At 35.8% G+C, this 25,287-nt stretch overlaps 2 protein-coding genes across 2 annotated transcripts; both read right to left on the bottom strand.

The window, feature by feature from the left end:
- Nucleotides 1-15,896: 15,896 nt before the first annotated feature.
- EAF01_010437 (uncharacterized protein) lies at nt 15,897-17,531 on the bottom strand (the record flags this gene model as incomplete). The annotated part of the gene is made up of 1 exon (XM_038918694.1): nt 15,897-17,531. The coding sequence occupies one exon, from the start codon at nt 17,529-17,531 to the stop codon at nt 15,897-15,899; it is 1,635 nt and encodes a 544-aa protein (XP_038765919.1).
- A 1,894-nt stretch (nt 17,532-19,425) lies between these two features.
- EAF01_010436 (uncharacterized protein) lies at nt 19,426-19,751 on the bottom strand (the record flags this gene model as incomplete). The annotated part of the gene is made up of 2 exons (XM_038918693.1): nt 19,426-19,504; nt 19,618-19,751. 2 exons carry the CDS (start codon nt 19,749-19,751, stop codon nt 19,426-19,428), a joined length of 213 nt encoding a protein of 70 aa, XP_038765918.1.
- Between the last annotated feature and the right edge of the window lie 5,536 nt (nt 19,752-25,287).

Genomic DNA, 25,287 nt, shown 5'->3' with positions numbered 1-25,287 from the left:
TAATGAAATCCCATTCCCTTATATAGACCTTCGTACTGTACTGGAGCGTTCAGGACCTAGAGAGGTCCTGGACCTTTGGTCTGTATGGACCTACATTCCGTTATGCCTGTCATGCAGGGTCCATCACGTGCTAAGAGTCATGTGACGCGGTACCGAGGATGGACCGGCGTAACACTATCCCCTTCCTATCCTAGCGCTTGCCCCCAAGCGTTATATAGTACTAATTTACCCCACTTGGGATTATAGCCTCCTATATGGCTTTTGTTCCTTTTCCTTCTCATTATGCCACCTATTCGATCCCGAAAGTATAAAGAACGTGTTGAATTAGCTTTACTGATTGAAGCTTGTGGCATCACTATGCCTTCGTGTACTTATTGCGACAAACATTCTCGTCGTTGTATAATTTCCAAGGAAAATTCTATTCGCTGTAGCGAATGTATTCGTCGTGGGCAGAAGTGCGACATAGCTGGTCCCTCTGCTGGCGATATGATGAGTATTATTCGTGAGCAAGAACGATTAGATCAAGAGCGCGAGGCTACTTTATCTAAACTCCTTCGTTTGGACAAACAACAGCGCTTCCTTCGCAATCGCGCCTCTGAAATGATTCGCCGAGGTCTGAAAACAATGGATGAGTTGGAAGAAGTAGAGGGAAGAGAAAAGTTGGAGAATGAGCGTGTGGAAAAAGAAAAGGAAATGGCGTCTGCCTCTGTCGCTGGTCTCAGTGATAATTCCTTCGTTTTCGACCCTTCTTCTTTGGATCCTTCGATCCTTGCTTCAATGGATTCTCCCTCCTTCTGGGCAGACCCGGGTATTGCTGGTGGAACGCCTCCAACTTCTCAGGGCAGTTGAGGTTTGTTCTTGGTTCCCATGAATTTTCGGTGTGTGGATAATCTAACCATTTGATTAAATATTTGATTGTGCCTCTGACGTATTTACAATCTAGTATTGTTTCGACATCGTATATGGCGTTCGGGTTAACTGGTTCGATTTCCGTTAATGGCGCATTCGGCGCTCCTGGTGGTGCTGGTTCGAGCAAGGATATATGGAATACTGGGTGAATATTCATTGTGTCTGGTAATTTCAATCGATAGTTAACCGTTCCTATTACTTTATCAATCTTGAATGGTCCTAGTTTCCTGTGGTCGAGTTTATTGCTTGGTCTTTTGGTTTCAATGTTTCGTCGTAGCAAGTAAACTTTATCCCCCTCTTTAAGCGTAGGTTCCATACTACGTTTCGTATTGTAGTACGCTGCTGTTCTGGATGATATGAATCTTAGATCAAGAGCAAGCTGTTCTTGTAAATCTTTTAACTGTTCGACTTGTATTATTGCTGATTCGGCATTGACTTCTTGTGGTATCGGTGTTTGATATGCTTTAGGATTAAACCCAAAGTTAGCGCGTGCTAGTGTTATCTTTGTGGTTTCCGTTTCCGATGTGTTATATGCGAACTGTGCCATAGGTAATAGTTCTACCCAATTGTCTTGTCGATAATTTACATAGCATCTAAGATATGCTTCCATTGTCTGATTGGTCCTTTCTGTTTGACCGTCTGTCTGTGGGTGGAAAGCTGTCGACAGCTTTCTTTTAATACCCATAAGTGCTAATAAGGTAGTCCAGAATTTCGAGGTAAAGAGCTTGTCTCTATCCGAGATTATCTCATCTGGTACTCCATGTATGCTTACTATGACCCTGAAGAATACATATGCTAGTTGTTCAGCAGTCCATGTTTCTTTGAATGGTATCATATATGCAAATTTGGTTAGCCTGTCTACTACATTGAGTATCGCGTCGTATTCGACTCCTGTAGTAGGATCTTTTGAGAGTGGTAGTTTAACCACAAAGTCCCATGTGATGGACTTCCATGGCTGAGAAGGCATGTCTGGGGTCTGGAGCTGACCATACGGAGCATGTCGTGATGACTTGTTTCGTATGCAGGTGTCACAATTTCCAACAACTTCTTCAACTATCGTTCTCATTCGTGGGAAGTAACTGATTTCCCGTATTCTTGCAAATGTTCTTGCAATCCCTTGATGTCCGTGTGCGGGCAACCCATGTTGTTCCGTCACAAATTCCTTGGTCATTTGACTCGGAATGTATACTTTCCCATGAAAGTATATGGTTTCGTTTTCTATTGTGAATCCTGGTTCTATTGCCTTGCGTATGCGTATAGCTGTAGCATCCTTGTCGTAATGTGATTGGATTTGGTTTCTGAGATGGTTGTCTTCCAATATATGAGTAGCTGCAAGCTGTGGTGCATTGTAAACCAGTGATTCGCCTTCTTTCTTGAATATTGCGTATGATTCGTACGACTTATTTTCTTGGTATTCTGGTTTTCGGCTAAGAGCGTCGGCTCTAGCGTTTTCTGATCCTTTAACATATGAAATCTTGAAATTGTAATTGGCCATGGTCTCCGACCATCTGACCTGTCGTCTGTTTAACTGCTTCGTTGTGGTGAAGTAAACCAAGTTCTTATGATCTGTGTACACTTGTACTGGGTATTTCGATCCTTCCAAATAAACTCGCCATTCTCTAAATGCATCGACTATTGCCAGTAATTCTTTGTCGTATATTTCGTAATTTAATTCGGCTGGTGATAGTTTTCGAGAGTAGAATGCGATTGGTTGTCATTTCTCATTCTGGCCTGGTTGGCTCAAAACTGCGCCTATAGCGAAATCTGAGGAATCCGTTTCCACTATGATTGGCTTCTCAGGGTCGAAGGTTAACAGTATTGGCTCTTTCGCTACTGCTTGTTTGAGTGTATCGAATGACTCCTGCGCCTTGGTGGTCCATTCGAAACTTCCTTGATCCTTCTTGGTTAGGTTGGTTAAGGATGTTGTAATCCCTGAATATCCTCTAATAAACCTTCGGTAAAAGTTGACAAATCCTAGAAAGGACTGTAATTCTTTAACTGTATTTGGCTGCTTCCATTCAAGCACTGCCTTGACCTTATCTTTGCTCATCTTGAGCCCTTGGCTTGATACGGTGAATCCTAGGAACTCCGTTTCCGTAACATGGAATTCACATTTGCTTGGTTTACATAGCAAATCGGCTTTGGCTAAACTTTCAAGAATGTTGCTGACATCTTTGATGTGTTGGACCTCGTTGTTTGAGTATACTAGGATGTCGTCCAAGTAGCATATACAACAGGTGTCCAAGTATTGCGACAGCACATTGTTCATAAGTCTCATGAAAGTAGCTGGTGCGTTCGTTAGCCCGAATGGCATAACTTGATATTCGTATAGCCCGTATCTTGTTTTAAAAGCGGTTTTCCATTCTTCGCCTTCCTTCATTCTAATCAAGTGGTACCCGTTTCGTAGGTCCATCTTGGTAAATATTGTTGCTCCGCCTAATCGATCTCTTAATTCCGTAGCTAATGGAAGTGGATATCGATCTTTCTTTGTAAGCGTGTTGAGCTTTCTGTAGTCCACAACTAGTCTCTTAGTACCATCTTTCTTGGGTACCCACATAGTTGGACTTGCCACTTGGGACGTGGATTCTCTGATCCATCCCTTGGCCAAATTGTCGTCGATATATTCTTTGAGCGTCCTTAGCTCATCGGCTGACATTGAATAAATTGGGGTGTGCACAGGCATCTTGCCTTCCTCCAATATTATTTCATGATCCCATGGCTTGTGTTTTGGTAAAGCCTCATGGATCCCTGGTTCTCTAAAAACATGTTTATATTTTTTGTACTGTTCGGGTATCATAGGCTCCTTTGCCTTGATTGCGATTTCATGCCGTGTCGTTGGCTTCTGCATTTGTAGAGGAGGTGTACTGTCCTTCGCTCTTAATGGAGGACCCTGGACTGGGTGTCCTACGTCGCCGGTGTTGTTCGCGTTCAACTCTCCTTGGCGCGTGTTACGTCTCGCGGACGCCTTGAACGTGTCATAGTGACCGTTCTTGCACTGATCAAATGTCACTGTTTCTTGTGACCAATCTATTCTAGGGTTGTGTGCCTTCAACCATGGCATCCCTAAGATGATCTGTTGTTGGCCCAATGGCACAACGTCAAGCTGTATAACCTCCGAATGTTGGGTTATGCTCATTCGTACTGGTCGTGTCTCTTGTGAAACGTTCCCGTCAGATCCTGCTAGCTGTCCGTCAACTAACTGCAATTGGTAGGGGTTTTGTTTCTTCTGGAGTGGGACTCCCAAGTACTTTGCAGCCTCTGGTGCAATAAAATTTCCTGTAGCCCCTGAATCTATCATGGCTTGTTGTATTTGTCCGTTTATCTTGACTCTGCAGTATATTTGTCCTGCTTGTCCTGTAGCATTCAGCTGTGGTGTAATTTGCTTATTCTCGCTATTCTGGATGATCTCATCGGCAAATGTTACACGTCGAGGTTCTTCCTCTTCTAGATAGGCAGCGCTTGTCCCTGATCTAGCTCTGTCATCAAGTAAATCCCTCCATAGGGTGTACCGGTAGTTCCCTTGAGTGACTTTCATTATCGTACCCACAACTGGTGGTGGTAATATGGCTTGAGCCTGGACCCGGTGTTCTTTTCCTACTCTTCTGCATAAAAATAGAACCTGATTCTCATTTCTTTCAGATGTGTGGTGATAAAACACTTCCCATAGCTCTCCTCTGTCTGGCCACTGGAGGTGATCGGTACTGATCCTTTCTATGAATGATGTGTTCGTAGTGATTCCAAACCATAGAATTCGATGCTGATCGACGTGCCGAACCTCATACGATTCGCCCTCTTCAGCGTCTGTTACGCTGAGGTCCTCGTTCATAGTTCCTTCGTCTGTATCTCCAAATTTCCAGATACGACGGTTCCATTGGTCAATTTCCCGAATAGACCATGATTCTCCTAACTGCGGGTCTTTGTTTACCCATGAGAGGCCTTCGACCTCTTCTTCTTCTTCGTAAGCTGGTGGTGGCGTGGCTAGCCCTGTCATGCTAACAGCACACAATTGTGGCGTGAAGGTGGCATTAAGTTGGCCCTTGCCGAACTTATTCTTAAAGTTGCCCTTCTTGCCCCCTGTTCTCTTGCTTCGACATTCTGCTGCCCGATGCCCTGCTTTCCCACATTCAAAGCATAAGTTATTTTCTCGTCTTCGTTTCTTTTCCGGATCATCATTCCCACCTTTGTGGTGCGTAGCGTCGAGTTCCATAGGGTCTCCATATCTCTGTGGATTGTAACGTGGTCTTCCCTCATTCTTGCGGTAACGCTCTTGCTTTTGATTTCTCTGGGGTTTGTATGATCTTTGACTTTGTCGATATCGGTAAAGACGATCATCTGATTCGATGGAGTCCTGGATTAGGTCGTTCAAGTCTACACTCTCGGCAGATCTTTCTAACTCCAGTCTGACTTCTGGTTTGAGTCCTTTACGATAGTGACTCATAATGGCGGTTTCGTCCCACTTGGTTGTTCCAGCATATCTTCGAAATTCCGTAGCATACTTCAATGCTGATCCTGTCTGCTTGAGGTTGAAGATCTTATCTTCCGCTACCTCTAGCTCATTGGAGTTCCCGAAGATTCTACGAATCTCTGTCTTAAATCCTTCAAAACTGTTGAAGATTGTTCGAGTGGGTTGCATGCGATCCTGGTCGTCATGCTCGAAATAGTCTCGTAAATATGGTTGAATCCATTTGCCTGCCTCGCCTCTGAGGTATGACACGGCCCAAATACTCTTAGATTCCTTTTCGGTGAACTTGTCTTGGTTGAATCTAAAATAGATTTCGAGTTGTAATAGGAAGGTGTCGAGTTCCTGTCGACTTCCTTGGTACTTGTCTGGTAATGCAATCTTGAGTGTTTCGTTGATGGTGATCTCCTTGGGAGCATCAGTCATTTCGACATCGTCGAAGTTGCTTGCTGGGGCCTGTTGGCTTCTGGAAGAACTGTTGGCTGCCATACTGGCGGTTGGTATTGAATCAGTACTTGAAGCAGAAAGGGTGCTCAAAGTGTTACGGGAGCTGCCTCTAGGGTCACGTGGAAGTGTCTAGAGTTCTCTCGAGGTGGTTTAGACTAAACTTCAAGTAGGAATTCAATAAGGTTGGTAACTGGTTGCAATTCTCGTAACTATAGTAATGAAACTAATGATTGTTCTTGAGCACCAAGCTCTACATTGTAATGAAATCCCATTCCCTTATATAGACCTTCGTACTGTACTGGAGCGTTCAGGACCTAGAGAGGTCCTGGACCTTTGGTCTGTATGGACCTACATTCCGTTATGCCTGTCATGCAGGGTCCATCACGTGCTAAGAGTCATGTGACGCGGTACCGAGGATGGACCGGCGTAACAGAATGCTATCGTAACACTATCCCCTTCTTAGCTTAGCGCTTGTCTCAAGTATTTATAAAGTAAGTTTTCCCTACTTGACTAATTCCATAGTGCCTTTCTTTCTGTTTATTATAATGTTCGCTATTCGTTCTTCAAAATTTATTACTAATTATAAAAATATTTATTTTTGTTTTAAAGATAAAGATGTTATTATATCTTATAAATATAATCACTATTTGGAAAAGAACCTTGAGTATCGAATACTTCTAAATACTATGTGCTATAGTGAATGTATAAAGAATGTGGGTAATAATCGTTGTAATATATATGGTCATTCTACAGGTAATTAGTTTTGTATTAATTCTGAGAAGAAATATCTTGAGTTTGAGGAGGAGAAGATTATAAATATTATGGCTGAAGTAGCTGCTCAATTTACTCGGCTATAAAAACAAAAGTATGTTTTGTAAAAAAAGATTAATAAAATGTTTTAATATAACCTTTATATTATTAAAGCTTTTGAAAAGTTTAAGATTGAGGAATAATAATTAGAAAATAAGTATATAAAAAAAGAGTAAGAATTAGTATTTGTTTCTATTACTGATTCTAATAATAATTTCTTTATTTTCAATTCTTTTTTCTTAAATCCTTCAATCTTGATTTTAATAGATTCTCCTTCTTTTTAAGCAAATTTGAATATTGTTAATAAAACACCTCCAACTTTTTAGAGTAGTTAAGGTTTGTTTTTGATTCTTATAAATTTTTGATATATAAATAATCTAATTATTTGATTAAATATTTAATTATACTTCTAATATATTTATAATTTAATATTATCTTGATATTATATATGATGTTTAAATTAACTGATTTGATTTCCATTAATAGCATATTTAACACTTTTAATAATACTAGTTTGAATAAGGATATATAGAATATTAAATGGATATTCATTATATCTAATAGTTTTAACTAATAATTGATAATTCCTATTACTTTATCAATCTTAAATAATCCTAATTTCTTATGATCAAGTTTATTACTTAATCTTTTAATTTCGATATTTCGTTATAATAAATAAACTTTATCCTTCTTTTTAAGCATAGATTTTATATTACATTTTGTATTATAATATATTATTGTTCTAAATAATATAAATCTTAAATTAAGAATAAACTACTCTTATAAATTCTTTAATTGTTCGACTTATATTATTATTAATTTGACATTAATTTTCTATAATATTAATATTTGATATACTTAAAGTTAATATATACTAATATAATCTTTATAGTTTTCATTTTTGATATATTATATGCAAATTATGCTATAAATAATAGCTCTATTTAATTGTTTTATTGATAATTTATATAGTATTTAAGATATACTTTTATTATCTAATTAATTCTTTCTGTCTAACCATTGGTTTGTGAGTAAAAGGCTGTTAATAGCTTTCTTTTAATACTCATAAGTACTAATAAGGTAATCCAGAATTTCAAGGTGAAAAGCTTGTTTCTATTCGAGATTATCTCATTTGATACTCTATATATACTTATTATAATCCAGAGAAATATATATACTAATTGCTCAGTATTCTATATTTCCCTGAATAATATTATATATATAAATTTCGTTAGCCTATTTACTATATTGAGTATTGCATTGTACTCAACTCCTATAATAAAGTCTTTCAAGAATAATAGTTTGATTACAAAGTCCTATATAATGGACTTCTATGATTGAGAAGATATATCTGGGGTTTAAAGCTGGCCATACGAAGTATATCTAAAGGACTTATTCTATATATAGGTATTACAATTTTCAATAACTTCTTTAATTATTGTTCTCATTTGTAGAAAGTAATTGATTTCCTATAATCTTATAAATGTTTTTGTAATTCCTTGATATTTGTATATCAATAATCTATATTGTTTTGTTATAAATTCCTTAATTATTTAATTTAGAATATATACTTTTCTATAAAAATATATAGTCTTATTTTCTATTATGAATTCTGATTTTATTATCTTGTATATATATATAGTATTCACAATAAAGGAGCAGGCCAGTGGAATGCATGTATTATTGACTATGTAGATTAATTGTACTAAGGTAAAATCTAACTACGAAGTGGAAGTGATATATGCACAGTAGCTTAGAGCACGTGCCACAACTTCCAACATATAGCTATAATATCTTTGTTATAATATAATTGGATTTTAGTTCTGAGATGGTTATCTTTCAATATATATATAATTGCGAACTATAATACATTATAAATTAGTAATTCGCCTTCTTTTTTAAATATAGTATACAATTCGTACAACTTATTTCCTTGATATTCTGATTTTCGGCTAAGAACGTTGGCTTTAGTGTTTTCTGATCCTTTGATATATGAAATTTTAAAATTGTAATTGACCATAATTTCTAATTATTTAATCTATTATTTATTTAATTACTTTATTATAATGAAATAAACCAAGTTCTTATAATCTATATATATTTGTATTAAATACTTTAATCCTTTCAAATAAACTTGTTATTCTTTAAATGTATTGATTATTATTAGTAATTCTTTATTATATATTTCGTAGTTTAATTTGGCTAGTAATAGTTTTTAAGAATAGAATATAATTAATTGTTATTTCTTATTTTGTTCTAATTAGCTTAAAACTATATCTATAATGAAATCTGAAGAATTCGTTTTTATTATAATTTGCTTCTTAGGGTTGAATATTAACAATATTGACTTCTTGATTACTATTTATTTAAGTATCTTGAATGACTTTTACGCCTTAGTGGTTTATTTAAAGCTTCTTTAATCTTTTCTAATTAATATGATTAAGAATATAGTAATTCCTGAATAATTCTTAATAAATCTTTAATAAAAATTGATAAATTCTAAAAAGGATTGTACTTTCTTAATTATAATTGACTGCTTTTATTCAAGTATTGCTTTAATCTTATCTTTGTTTATTTTAAGTCTTTAGCTTGATATAATGAATCCTAGGAACTTTGTTTCTGTAATATGGAATTCATATTTACTTAGTTTATATAGTAAATCAGCTTTAACTAAGCTTTTAAGAATGTTGCTAATATTTTTGATATATTAGACCTCATTGTTTAAGTATATTAAAATATTATTCAAGTAGTATATATAACAAGTGTCTAAATATTATAATAACACATTATCCATAAGTCTTATGAAAGTAGCTGATGCATTAGTTAGCCCGAATGGTATAACTTGATACTCATATAGCCCGTATCTTGTCTTAAAAGCAGTTTTCCATTCCTCATCTTTCTTCATTCTAATTAAGTGGTACCCGTTTTGTAGGTCCATCTTGGTAAATATTGTAGCTCCGTCTAATCGATCTCTTAATTCTGTAGCTAATGGAAGTGAATATCGATTCTTCTTTATAAGTGTGTTAAGCTTTCTATAGTTTATAACTAGTCTCTTAGTACTATCCTTCTTAGGTATCCACATAGTTGAACTTGTTACTTGGGATATGGATTCTCTGATTTATCCCTTGGCCAAATTATTATCGATATATTCCCTGAGTGTTTTCAACTTATCGGCTAATATTGAATAAATTGGGGTGTGTATAAGCATTTTGCCTTCCTTTAATATTATTTTATAACCCTATGGCTTGTGTTCTGGTAAAGCCTTATAAATCCCTAATTCCTTAAACACATATTTGTATATTTTGTACTGTTCTAATATTATAAGTTCTTCTACCTTGATTGCGATTTCCTATTATATTGTTAGCTTTTGTATTTATAAAGAAAGTATATTGGCCTTTACTTTTAATAAAGGATTCTAAACTGGATGTCCTATATTATCAATATTATTTACATTCAATTCTTCTTAGCGTATATTATATCTCGTAGATACCTTAAACATATCGTTATGATCGTTTTTATATTAATCAAATATCACTATTTCTTATAATTAATTTATTCTAGGGTTGTATACCTTCAATCATGGTATCCCTAAGATGATCTGTTATTGGCCCAATGGCATAATGTCAAGCTATATAATCATCGAATGTTGGGTTATATTCATTTATATTGATCATATCTTCTATGAAACGTTTCCATTAGATTCTGCTAGCTGTCCGTTAGTTAACTGTAATTAGTAGGGGTTTTGTTTCTTCTAGAATAGAACTCCTAAGTATTTTGTAGCCTCTAATACAATAAAATTTCCTGTAGCCCTTGAATCTATTATGGCTTATTATATTTGTCCGTTTATTTTAACCTTACAATGTATTTGTCCTATTTGTTCTATAGTATTCAATTATAATATAATTTAATTATTCTTATTATTCTAAATGATTTTATTAGTAAATGTTATATATTAAGGCTCTTCTTTTTCTAGATAGATAATGCTTGTTTCTAATCTAGCTTTGTTATTAAGTAAGTTCTTTTATAGGATATATTAATAGTTCTTTTAAATGACTTTCATTATCGTATTCACAACTGATAGTAGTATTATAGTCTAAGCTTGAATCTAATATTCTTCTTCTATTCTTCTATATAAAGATAAAACCTGATTCTCATTTCTTTCAGATATATAATAATAAAACACTTTCTATAGCTCTCCTCTATCTAACTATTAAAGATAATCAATATTAATTCTTTCTACAAATGATATATTTATAATAATTCTAAATCATAGGATTCAATGCTAATTAATATATCAAACCTTATATAATTCGCCCTTCTCAGTATTTATTATACTAAGGTTCTTATTTATAGTTCCTTTATTTATATTTCTAAATTTCCATATATAATGATTCTATTAATTAATTCTCCGAATAAATCATAATTCTTCTAATCATAAGTCCTTATTTACCTATAAGAGGCCTTCAATCTCTTTTTCTTCTTCAAGCTCTTTTTTGTAAGCTGGTAATAATGTAGCTAGCCCTATTATACTAATAGTATATAATTATAGCATGAAGATGACATTAAGTTAACCCTTATTAAACTTATTCTTAAAGTTGTTCTTTTTGCCCTCTGTTCTCTTACTTCAATATTCTACTACTTAATGCTTTACTTTCTCATATTCAAAACATAAGTTATTTTCTTGTCTTCATTTCTTTTTTAGATTATTATTCTTATCTTTATAATATATAGCATTAAGTTCCATAAGGTTTTTATATCTTTATGAATTGTAATATAATCTTCCCTTATTCTTATAATAACATTCTTACTTTTAATTTCTCTAGGGTTTATATGATCTTTGATTTTATTAATATCGATAAAAACAATCATTTAATTCAATAAAGTTCTGGATTAAGTTATTCAAGTTTACATTCTTAATAGATCTTTTTAACTTCAATTTAACTTTTGGTTTAAGTTCTTTATAATAATAATTTATAATAATAGTTTCATTCTATCTAATTGTTTTAATATATTTTCGAAATTTTGTAATATATTTTAATACTGATTCTATTTACTTAAAATTAAAGATCTTATCTTTTACTACTTTTAATTTATTAAAGTTTCTAAAGATTCTATAAATCTTTATTTTAAATCCTTTAAAATTGTTAAAGATTGTTTAAGTAAATTATATATAATTCTAATTATCATACTCGAAATAATCTTATAAATATAATTGAATCTATTTACTTACTTTTCCTCTAAAATATAATACAATTTATATACTTTTGAATTTCTTTTCAATAAATTTGTTTTTATTAAATTTGAAGTAGATTTCAAATTATAAAAGGAAGATATTGAGTTTCTATTAATTTTCTTAATATTTATTTAATAAAATAATCTTAAGTATTTTATTAATAGTAATTTCCTTGGGAGTATTAATTATCTTGATATTATTAATATTAAGTACTTATATCTAACTGCTTATGGATACACTAATAAATACTATATTATTAGTTAATATTAAATTAGTATTTAAAGTAGAAAGAGTACTCAAAGTGTTATAGAAGTTACCTTTAGGGTTATATAAAAGTATTTAGAGTTCTTTTAAGATGATTTAGATTAAACTTTAAATAAGAATTTAATAAGATTATAATTAATTATAATTCTTATAATTATAATAATAAAACTAATAATTATTCTTGAATATAAAGCTCTACATTATAATGAAACCTATTCCCTTATATAAACCTCTGTTTTCTATTGTCTTATTAATCCTATTGTATTCCATTAAATAGGAATAATGGGACCCAGTAGGAATCCCTAATCCCGTGACTTCCTAATCATGTGATGTGGTATGTTGGATGCCGTTGTAATATATATATGTAAATACTTTCTAAAACCTTTTTTCTTTCTTCTTCTTTAAAGATACTATAATATAGTGACATTTCTACGATATTTATAAAGAATTACTCTATGACTCTACTATCTTCTACTCCTTTATAGTATTCTCTTTTATATATATATTAAGTTAAAAAGAGGCCTATTTATTAGAAATAATAAGTCTAATTAATTAATTCAAAAGATAAAGAAAAAGATTATTATGAGTGAAAAATGAATATATATTATATAACTCCTGTTATAACAAATATTTATAGGACTTTTTTATATAGTTTAAAAAAGATAATTAATTTCAATTTATTAAACTCTATTGTTACGACGGGTAACATTGGATTGCGTGATAAGTGTTATGTGATAGGACGTTGGAGCTTTTGGAGCTTAGGATTTAAGGAGCTAGGAGCTTTTAGAGCTTAGGATCCAAGGGATCCAAGTAGGATAGAATTATGGGTTTTGTAGAGCAGGAAGGTTTATATAAAGAGAACAAATCTCATTATAATATAGAGCTTTGTGTTCAAGAATAATTATTAGTTTTATTATTATAGTTACGAGAATTGCAATTAGTTATAACCTTATTGAATTCCTACTTGAAGTCTAGTCTAAACTACTTCGAGAGAATTCTAGATACTTCCATATGACCCTAGAGGCAGCTCCCGTAACATCTATCCTTTATATACATATAAATACTTTTTAAAATCTTTCTTCTCTTTCCTTCTTTAAATATATTATAATATAATAATATTTCTATAGTATTTTTAAAGACTTACTCTATAATCCTACCACCTTCTACTCTTTTACATTATAAAGTTGAAGAGTTTATTATAATATAAATCAGCTATTTAATAAAATAACTTTAAAATTTTATACGAATTCGATTTCTATATATATTCTTAAGAGAATATATTGTTTTAAAGCTTTATAAGTTTTAGATCGTTATTCATTCCTTCATTAAGAAGAATTCAATTATTTATTTTAGAATTTTATAGAGGAATAGAAGAATAGATTATTTTTATTTATCTTTATATAGTAATTAGTTATTTCATTTTTCAATTTATTTTTTAATTCAAATCGAATATAATAATTTACTTAGGAAGCGATTCAATTCAACATTTCGATTATTCTATTCTAGTAAATAAGACTTTTCTCAATTTATATATAATTTTTAATTCGATTTGTTCTTTTTTTTCTCTTTCTTTGATATTTTATTATAGAATAGAGGAGATAAGGAGGAGGGTATATTTCAGGGTATTTTTAGGTTTTAGGTTTTAAGAAATGTAGTTAGTATAATTCGTTTTTTTATATTATATATTATAAACGAAAAATAAGTATATATTATATAACTCCTACTATAGATAGTATTTATAGAACTTCTTTATATAATTTAAAAAAGATAATCAATTCCAACCTATTAAACTCTATCCCTTATATATATATAAATACTTATTCAAACCTCTCTCCCCTTTCCTCCTTTCAAGACACTATAATATAATAACATTTCTATAATATTTATAAAGACTTATTTTATATATAATCCTACTACCTTCTACTCTTTTACAATATTTCAAGTTTTCACTAAAAATGAAAATTCTATTTATATCGAAACGAACGAATATATACTTAAACAAATCATACAATTCTTTTCTTTCTTATAAAGAGGAAAAGAATTACATCTTTAGATAAATCATCTTAATTATATTTATCCATTTTATATAAACTTTTCCAATACTTTACCTAGTGATTCGAATTTAGATTCCTCCTCCTTAAGTGATTCAAACAAAAATAAAAGAAATTCAAGTAAGAAGAGATTTCTAATTAATATTATAACAAGTATAGATTAATAAGATATAATATAAAAACCTATTTAAACAATATAATAAATCCTAGAGGCTAACAATCACGAATCTTAATAACTTCAATTATTTAATTAATTCAATAACTATTAAATAATATGATTTTAAAGTATGAATTAAGATGAAAGTAACCCACATGCTAATAAACTATATTACTCTTCCTTAATCAAAATGATAACGTTTCTAAATTCAAGAATACTATATCAAAATCAATAATAAAAATAAAAAACAAAGAATCATTATAAAATCCGGATACAAATTGCCTATTCATGATTTCCTTCAAATTAGGATATTCTATCATATAAAGAAAGTCTTCAAGTATTCCTCATCTCATCCTTAAAATTAGAATTCTAGAAAATGAAAGAAAAACCAATGTGAATGTTACCGCATAGAATCCTCAGTCAAGCTGTAAGAAAACATAACTATAATATAAATCCTTATGAGAAAGAAAAGAAAGAAAAAAAGTAACCAGATAGAAGAAGAAAAGTAAAAAGCAAGAACTGCATTCTATTGCAGGGAATAAAATGGAGCAGTACGCGAGAGATGAGGGGAGAAGCGAATGAATATCTACCTGAGTGGAGGGAATAGGGGATGACTTACCCCTTCTTCACCTAGGTATCATCACATTATACACTCGTTAACCCCGCACTCACACACATCACATTACACTCTCCTCACATGCATCACATCTACACCCAATTCATCACAAAACATAAGACAATAATCCAAAGAATCATCTCAAAAAGAATGGTATTTCATATTGCTACAAATATATCCTCACTTAATCGCCACCCCCATGCTACCTCATCCACCCCACTTATTCGCACATTTCAAGGATTTCCCTTTTCTTTCCCTAACAACCCACAATCCGTATGCCCCATATTCCAGCCTGGTATTTCCTCCAAATCTGATCAACAGGTTCATATTCTTATATCCCCCAAACTGAAAGAGCAAAAAAAAAGAAAGAAAAAAAGTAAACCCAGGCATATAATCATATCACAATTTCCATTGAACCATTCCATCCCCAGTATCAGAATAAAGAGCACAAAAGTCCAAACATATAACCCCAATCCATTGCATTCCCGTCTGACCGGTCGAAAATCCCTCCCTTTCATTCGGAAAAGCATCTAGGTTTCACTCTTCTTCGACAACTTGGTACTTGTGACAATAAACTGATGAACATCATCAAGGTCAACAATTCCAGAGTGTTGAATATACAAGATGATTTCCCGAGGTGCAATTCACAAAAGAAGTCAGAACCCCCCAAAACGAAAGAAAAAAAATGAAATTGTTATATCGAATGAAGGTCAACCTTGAGACTGAAAGCTCAAAAAGTTCCTCCAAAATTAATTAAGAAGTCTGTTTCTCGAAAAGTATTCATCATCTTCGTCAAAACACTAGCGATTGCAAGAAACCTCCGATTCCTGCATCGAAATATGCACAATGTCGAATGCAATATCAAATTGTCCTTTTTGTTCAACAAGTTAAAGTAAAGATCGGATAATCAAAAAATAGGATCTACCTATAAAATGATTTACTCAAACATCTTAAAATATGGAGCTTTTGCGTTTCTCAGCGCTAGTAAGAACAAGCATTGGTGCTTTCTTTTGAAAAGCAGCTACTTCAGGCTTCTTTCCACCATTCTTAAAGACAGCAGCGAAGCTACCACCAATTTGTTCATCACCAGAAACACTCTCAGCAGTAAATGAATCAACTGACATGACTGACTTGATTTCAAGAGAGTTTTGTCTTGAAGTAGGGCGGTTAGAACCAATGGCACCATGTTGAGATGTACGAGAGCTTGGTGGACTTGGACGACCTGAAAGACTTCCACTTCCACTACGGCCAGAATCCGAATCATTGTCATCAGCTGAGAATGACATCTCACCATCTTCAGATACAGGTGACATGCTACCTGATGCACTACCTGGTGCTCTTCGACGTTCCAATCCAGCACGAACAAGGTTGTGAACAGCACTTCGACGAGTTCGAGTAGCAAAGTTCTTGGAACCCTCAAACTTGGCAGTTGGTTTAGATTTCAACTCTTCAATAGGTGGTGGACCACGTGGTTGTCTGACTGGATGTTCACCAGCACGTCCTGCACCTGGACCGAATCCTGTCTGGATTGGAGTACCTGGGAAAGTAGACTTTGGTAATCCAGCAGTTTTTGGGCCATCCATAGAAAGCTCACCAGACATAGACATAGCCATAGACTTTGAGTTACGATGTCCTCTACGAAAAGCACCAGCAGATGGTGGAGGCAATGGAGCATGATCTTGTGGTGGTGATGCAGATTTCTTTGGTGGACTGATTGATCTCGTAAAAGATGGTGCATCAGATTGTGGTGGTGGAGAAACTTGGAATCTTGGTGTACCAGGTTGTTGTGGTGGAGAATAGTTGACCCTTTGTTCAATTGGTGCCTCGGCATATTGTTGACTGTTGTCCATGAAGTAGGTTTGTTGTCCAGTCATCGGGTTGTAGTATGAGTAAACGCCAGGCTGAGCCCCGGGAACAGGTGTGATGATCGGCTGCATGTTTTGCTTCATTTGCTGTTGGTGATACATTCCCATGTTTTGTGGGGTGATTGGTGGAGTTGCATACTGTCCATTCAAACTCATTTGTTGAGCGGCAGCTTGAACGTTCATCAATTGTTGTTGAAGACGTTGTTGTTGTTCTGCGAGATACAAATTTGTAGCAACAAGCTGAGCGTACAAATTTGGATCCATTCCATCATGCCCATCATCGAGTCGAATCTCGGGAGTCGGAAGAACTTGTTCGGGAACAGAGTACATCTGTTGTTGGTTCATTTGATGGTTTTGTTGATTGAACGGAGCATATCCTGAAGTCTTTGGTCCATTATCGGCATATCTGCTCGAGTTCATTCCATTGTTGCCGGTGTTGTGTTGAACTTGAGTTGGTGGAGCAGTTGATGGAAAGTTTGAAGAAGTAGCAGACTTTGGTGCAGTTCTTAAACCTGCAAGTAGATGAGAACGGGATGTTCTTGGAGTTGGTGCACCGTTGTCTTGAGAATCGAGAGTCTTGGCAGTGGGTTCAAATGAGAGACGTTTAATGTTGGAACCATTAGCTGCTCTTCTAGCAGCGAAACCAGTAACGGGCATACCCAAACCATTACTGGAAGGGAAGTTGTTGTAAGACATCTGAGCAAGACCGCCTGCGTCCATTTTGATGTTTTTTTGTTTATACAAATCGAATGGGATATTGTAAGTTTGGGTGTAAAGGTAGGAATCGATCGATTCGTAGATTCGTGAAGGATCAATTATCGAAGAGAATGTATTCGTGCCGATGAATTGATCGTGTAAGGATTGTCAGGTCGACCTGCGTAAGGGACGAGAACGGTATTAAGATAAATTAAGATGATTCGAAAAGAGATATTATCGAATGCGTAGTGTACGTAAAGTCGAAGGAGTTTCGATGTAATTATGTTGTTTTGCGTTGTAAAATGTAATTCTGTAAAAAGAAGCTCGAATGTTGTGATGGTGAGATGAGGTGGTGGTGAAAAAAAACAAAAACAAAGGCAAGCCTTTTCTTTTAACACAAGCAACAAACAATTCGTCGTAATGAGAGATGAAGTGTGTGCGAGAGAATGAAGGTTAATCGAAACGATTCTTCTCGAAGATGTGAAGGGATTTTGATGATTGAAGAGATAACTTTTTGATGGGTGAATCCAAGAAAAGAGTTGATGATTCTTCAAGGTAAACAAAACAAACCCGAAAAATCCGAACGGTGAATGTGAATAAGTTTGTATTTTCTCGGTCGCGGACTGATAAAAATGGCCTGGCCTTGTCAAACTTGAGTTTTGAATTCTTTTTTTCTTCTTCTTCTTCTTCTGGTATCGACGACGATGATGAGTTGATTTCGCTTTTTGATGGGAATATTACAGAGTTTGGGGATTGAATGCGTTGTATGTAGTATCTCTACTTGATGGAAAGAAGATGTGAAGAAGGAAGTGATATCTCAAAGTAAAGTCAAAAGACGAAGACGACGACGACGACCACAACGACAACAAAAAGCTTTGATTTAGAAGGAAGTCTCGAGTGAGAAGAAATAAAAAGTAAGTAGAAGATTTTTCCTCCAGTTGAAAGGATTGTCGAAGGACTTTAAATTCTTTTTCGGAGGAAAGAAAGAAAATGGTAATAATAAAATTGAAATTGATGTGTGTTTGTGTGTGTGTGTGTGTGTGTGTATACGAAGTATGAGTGAATAAGAGTGAAGAGTGTGGAGAAATAAGAGAAGGTCTGGGACTCTGGGTGGATGATGAGTGAAGTTGGGTGGATGAGGAATTAGTTGAGTTTAAGTGTGAATGGTCGAGTGAAGGTAGGTGCGTACAGTAGCGGCTTTATTATGCGTGTGGTGCTGCTTGATGTATGTGTATGTATATGTAAGTGAAGTATACCTAGCTAGCTTGGGTACTTGGGGGCAAGGGTAGTTCGAGGGCGAGAAAAGATAAAAGAGAAGAGAGAAGAGAGAAGAGAGAAATAAGAAGAGAGAAGTCAGAAAAGTCCAAGTGCCAAGTGTACGTGTGTGTGTATATAATAAGTGCTGTGCGTATTTTGGACGGTAGTTTTATGGAGAAAGAGGGAAAAGATGAACCAATCGAATCCAATGCTCAATTCAGAATAATGCCTTGAATAAATTGAATTTCCATCAAGAAAAAAAAAAGGGCTCCATCAATCAACAACAAAGCACAACCCGGAATGGTACTTTTTTAAGTCTAGATGTGGTATATTTATCGAGTTCAACGCGTGAAGACGGCAGGCAAATAGCAGTAGACAAAAGAGGCGAATGGAATGGAACGAACGAGGGGGGGGGAAGAAAAGAGTACAGTATTTCAATGTCAATAACTAACTAACCACCAAATAACTAACTAATCAAGAAAGGAAGAAAGAAATCCTTGTTAAAGTTCGATATTTGATTGTTCTTCTTTATGTATTGGTGCCTATCTATATACGGAGTACCTATCGATCGAGACTTTATAAGAAAGGAGACGAGGATATATTATCGATACTAGGTCATAAGAGAAGTCCCGAAAAGTATCTGAAGATTCGAATTCCAGAGTCAGAGATCCCCAATACCCAAATCCAGGAAAGCAACGAGATTGACCTCTTTCTCGATGAGCCATGAAATTCGATCGACTCTATTGAGCGAATGAGATTAACGAATTAGTCTTCTCATGTAGAAGGCAAAAAGAGGCGTTCCAATGAACGAGACGAGATGTTGATTAGGTTTACCTCTTTTCTTTAAACTTACATCTCCATCTCCCATATCCCAATAATGAACGCTCGCTCGACAGGTCCCCCCTTCACCAAAGTTAAAGATAGTGTAACAGGGTAGACTCTGGTTACATCTTGATCTTTTTTTTTCTCACATCCACTCTTCCTCATTGGGTCACGCAGGCTATTCAGAAAATCCGAAAGTAGCGAAAAAGTCTTTGCTCTAGAGTGAGCATGGATAATCTCTTAGTAGGTTTGATCAACAAAGATACCTGGTCGTACTTGGGAATAATTCAAAGGGACCACTTTGATTTTTAATTTAAAAAAAAGAGCTGATGTGGGGGAATCTTCCGTCTACTCTTTGTCGCAGATTTTGTTGGTGCAAGTGATAAAAAGTCTTTATCAATCTCTTGTTGGTCTCTCTCTGATGGAGGTGGTGTGGAATAGAAAGAAACGTGGAATGGGATGCTATTTGGTGAAGAACGATGAAAAGGGCGGTGTGGTGCGAAGTAAGGGAAAAGCTACTCGACATTTGAAAATCGAAATCAGAATCAGAATCAGAATCAGAATCAGAATCAAAATCAAAATCAAAATCACAATCACAATCACAATCGAGTCTCGAAGGTTTGATTGGCATGAATATTGATGTTCGATGAGCGAGGGAGGGAAAAGCCTCGTTCAGCTAACTTTAGCAGTTTTCTAGACATCTAATTTAAATGGGCTAGATTCCAAAGGGGAATCATTAAGATCCTTTTTTTTGTTGACATGATCATCTAAGATACCTGGTGCCACGAAAACCATATTGACAGGTTCCCACTTCGATTAATTGGTTACGAATCTATTACAATCGTTTCTTGCGAGTGAGTCGATTTTTCAAGGTTCTGGAGCCAACTTTCAAGACGAAGACCAGAAGAGAAACGAGGGCACCACCTGGGCAACCGAAGATACCGTAAAATGGTTCAAAAGTGTAAAGCACTGCGTACGAGAAGTGACTAATGGTGACTAGAAAGAGAACCGCACGTACGGGTACAACGGGTGCGAAGTAGATGAATTTCCAAAGGGTAGTAGAGTTTCACGGCAAGAAGGGTACATCCTTCGAGCCCCTCGACCGTTTGACGGGACCGATGAAGTGGAATCCAGGGGACGAAGCCTATTGCATAAATTTCGTATGGTGCTTGAAGTTGTGATGAACCCTAAATCTCAACTTATTTCTAGCCACTGAAAGCGCTCAAACACAAGCTTCCTCTAACTAAATCATTATCCCATCCAGCAAGACTTGACCTAGAACGCTCAATATCTCATCTCACCTAATCATTCGTCTCTGTATATCCTCCGTAATGTATATATATCAAAGTCAACACCATCCCTTTCGAGTCTCCACTCCCGTACCACCAAAACGCGTACATATCGCGTGTCTAATAAGTCTGCAATCCATAAATCTAATCAATTTTCGCACTGGTCTTACATCCACCTCGATTCCCAACTAGGAGTTTTTACTATACTATTCGGAGCGCTGTGCCACAATCTTGCTTGATGGTGGATACACCCACATCTTTGGAGTCATATTTTTTGCAAACCTTCCTGATTGTGAAGGGGAACACGAAAAGGTCTTGATCGATACCTGGAAAAGAAGAGGATCCTCTGCTTCGTACACGGCATTACTTTGCCCAAGGTCTCACAACCGGTACATGTCATTGCTGATTTGTATCTATCAGCTCAATCCATCAATCTAATCACTATCAAATTAAGAACTATCTATCTATCCATCTATCGATCATTGCGATTCGCATGATGATGACAATATCTTGCAAAGCCTCTCCGGATTATCCATCATGGAGCCTAGAATTGAGCAGTGCTTGAGAATCCATATTGCAAACGTCTTGCCAATCGTGCAAATCCAATCTATCCGAGTAAAAACAAGGACAGTCAATGGAATATCCCAAAATGAAAGCCTGTAATAAAGCTTAACTAGTATGTCGAGCCTGAAAAGCTGGTCCCCTTCTCCACATTCATAATGTACACGAAGCATCACGACGACGCGTGTGATCAATGATTTGAGTGTGCGGTGCCAAAACATCTAATCTAATCCATGTTTTTTACCCAAGTGATCCTGCTGGCCTACTGGCACATACCTAGGGATTTGTGTAGTGAGGTTCTAATCAATGCTTTCTCTTATGTTGTACATCTTGGTAACTCTCTTGGTAACTCTCTCGGTAAAAATAACCAATAACTCTGTTCTGGATAAATTCAAAATTCATGTAGGTAGGAAATTATTCGAATTAAGGTTATCATTCTTCCTGGAGAATTGCCATTCCCTCCCAACGTCCCCTTTTTCATCACACCCTCAATTCGCATTACATATCCTCATTCGCAAACCGCGCCAAGTTCAAGCAGCCACCAGTGATCAGTGACCAGAATATCTACTTCCTAGACACCAATTACAAGTATCCCATCCTCCGGCTGTTTCCTTCATCTTGGATCCATGCAGAATGAAGAAACCGATCAGTTCATTGGATGCCGCAATCCCTCAGGGCTGAAGCGTTCTTCCCAATTCCAATCGTTCAGATTTCATGCACACACATGCATCTCGCCATCTTCCATTGCATTTGACATACCCAGACACGAGGTTACCTAATCCAAAATTATTTATGCCCATGAACAAACTTCCACTAGAAACCTCTGCCGTGAACCCTTCCGAAATATGCAAGTGAGTAGGTAGGTAGGTGAGTAAGTTCATCGCTTCCGCGAAAACAATCGACATACATGCATCCCAAAAACCCAGCCAGAAACACCTCTCAACCTCGTATTTGTCGATCCATCCAATCCATTCATCATCATCGCCTCTCCTCCCCAATCCCATTTTCCTTCCCGCGTCTACGTCCAGAATGTCCCATCAAATCATCCACCCTTTGCTTCCTCAGCAAGTGCATCAAAAAGCGCGAGGCCCATGCATCTCATCAGGGGTAGCACCGCTCCATATTCATATTCCCGCAGCAAATCTTCCGCGAACATCAAGGCTTCAGAGCCAATCATTCCCGCTTACATGTTTTCATCGTTCTTTCCTCATGCATTTATCCATCCACCAGCGCTTAGAGCCTCCAATCCGTGATGGGAAATGGTACTTGGGTGTCACGCTTGGTGTACTCTGTAGGTAATTATTCGGTATTTGGATAGATGATTTTGGAGGGCGTTGTGATGAACTATGGAATATCTTATTAATGATTGGATGGTCGCATATAGGTCGTTTGGATTTCTTTCGGTAGGTAGGTCCCTGGTGCATATCGCATGATTATCTGCTGTACTTCGTAGCTCCATGTGTATTCCAAAGTACAGAATGAGAACCCTCACCTCACAGATACACTCACTATACCATTCAGTAACCCAAACCCAATCGTTTGATTTCCTCTTCGAGCTCCCAAGCCTAAGAAATACCTATCTAGCACCCATCAAATTTTCACAATCTCACACCTGCCCGAGTACCTTCCTCCCTCCCTCCCTGACCACCACATCCTACTCCTGAATACTAACTAAACTGACTAATCCTCACATTAAAGGCTAGGTCTCTCTCTCTCTCACACACATATTCATAAATGCAAGACCCTGGTCACCTCCCGTCTCCCGTCTCAGACATAATGACAGCGATCTACATCATGTACATGGTACTTCCCTCCCTAAACCCGTCCTTCTGGTTCCCTTCCCTGCCAAGAAGCCTGACTAGACAAATTGTGTACCGTATGTGAGTATTTATTTACATCATCTATAATTGTCGTGGTATGATTTGTATTCAGAGAATATCTACGAGGTAGATACGAAGTAGTATGCAATGGGATTTTTGTACATTGCTATGTAGAAAGGAGATTGGAGATTAGAGAGAAACAGAAAGAGAAACAGAATTGGAGCAGGTAATCATATACACGAAACTGGTGAGTCGTGGTGAGAGTACGTATCGTCTTGTGTGTAGTAGTTATAGTGATGACATTGAGAAAACTTTGGGTCTTTCTTTGGATTGGTGTATATGTGCACTGTGTGGTGGGTAGGAGGGAGGGGGATTCTATATTTAGATACTTGTAAATAGATAGGTTAAGTTATTTTTTTTTATGGTATTATATGGTATCGAACTGCTCAGTTAATCGATTTGTTTCCTGTAATAATTTCTGTATTTTATCTATATTACCATCTAGCGAGGTAAATATCTTTCGAGACGAATCTGAGGAAATAAAATACTAAATAAGAAATAATAAATCGAAATCTTCAAAACTGTAAACCCAAAATCTAAAATCCCCATCACATACCAACCCCCTCCCAAACCCCCCCAAAAATTCAAAACACGCGCATCAATCTTCAGATTAATCCGCGACGACTTTCCGTATTTCTAAAGATATCCCCTCTCCCCTGTTTTTCATCCGTGCGTGATGGGTTGAGCAAGTAAATCTGGTATGTACGAAGAGATATATGCAGTTCGAGAATATGAAACGTGACGCTGGGTATTGATGATGTATCTTCGCTTCGCATGAAAGAATTAGAGGTTTGAGGCGCGGATATTACTACTTGGGGTTGGGGGATAGTAGTAGCATGTTATGAGGACACAGCCTTATCCGCTTTTAGGACTGGGTTGGTGAGGGAAAGCGTTATGTGTCTTGTTGACATCTTTGAAATTTGAAGCAATGGGTTGGAAAGTTGTTTGATAGCTTGCGAATCTAGCGGATCTAGGGAGTTTCATATGAGAGAGAGGGAGTTTGAGGATTTTTTTGACTCGCTTGACTTGACTTGCTTTGATGGACTTGATGGACTTGACAGGTGCCGTGACAAAGTTTAGATGAAAATTGAAATTGTTCCAGAATACTCTCTCTACCTTTGCAATCTACGGTCGAGATACTTTGTGAGAAATCAAGGATGAGCTTGTTTTGTAAAATATAAATAAGTGTAAATAAATCCAAGTACCTACATCGTAGGATACGAACTGATAACGTCGATCTAGCATTATCGATATGAGGATCTGCGGTTCTGGAGACGGGGGAGGGAAGGGATTCTAGAGAGATTCTAGAGAGAAGAAATTATCTGGAAACGAGGATTGGGATTTGGATTGAGAGTGGGAAATTGGGATGTGCGGGTTTGGGAATTGGGTATGGGGGTGCTGCTTGGTGGGTTGGAGTTTATTATATTGAGGGTATATATTTAAGTATTTGGGTATTTGGGTGTTTGGGTACTGACATGACATTTTTCATGATTATCGCGAGCAAGGGGATTTTTTGTATCAAAAGTTAAAAAATTAATTGATTCATGAAATGATAAGAATCTTGATTCGTCCTCTTCTTTTTCGCATATTAGGGTTTCATCATTATCGTGAAATGAGAATTTTCCGTAGATTATTTCATCGTATTTCATTTCGCGCATGGCTTGGAGCAGATCTTCATTTGATATGGTTATTTATAGATGGATATGTTCTGATCATCATAACGATGATGATGTAGTGGCGACGGTGGGTCGATCTGGAAGAAAGAAGGCTTCTAAATGGTTTTTGGAAGTTTGGAATCTAGTGGGATCGAAGACGATGGTGAGATTTTCATTTTAATGTGGTTCGATGGCGATGGTTCGTTCGTGGTAAGTCTTACATTTAGTGGGCTGCGAGATATAATGACGGCAGATTTTGGGTCGTGGGTTGATGCGCATATATATATGGTCCGTTCACACGTCGATGTCATAATGT

The sequence above is a fragment of the Botrytis porri genome (genome assembly GCF_014898465.1).
Source record: "Botrytis porri strain MUCL 3234 chromosome Unknown BPOR_016, whole genome shotgun sequence".
Classification (NCBI taxonomy): Eukaryota; Fungi; Ascomycota; class Leotiomycetes; order Helotiales; family Sclerotiniaceae; genus Botrytis; species Botrytis porri.
The sequence above is the reverse complement of the archived record's forward strand: the minus strand, read 5'-3'. Positions and strand labels throughout refer to the sequence as shown.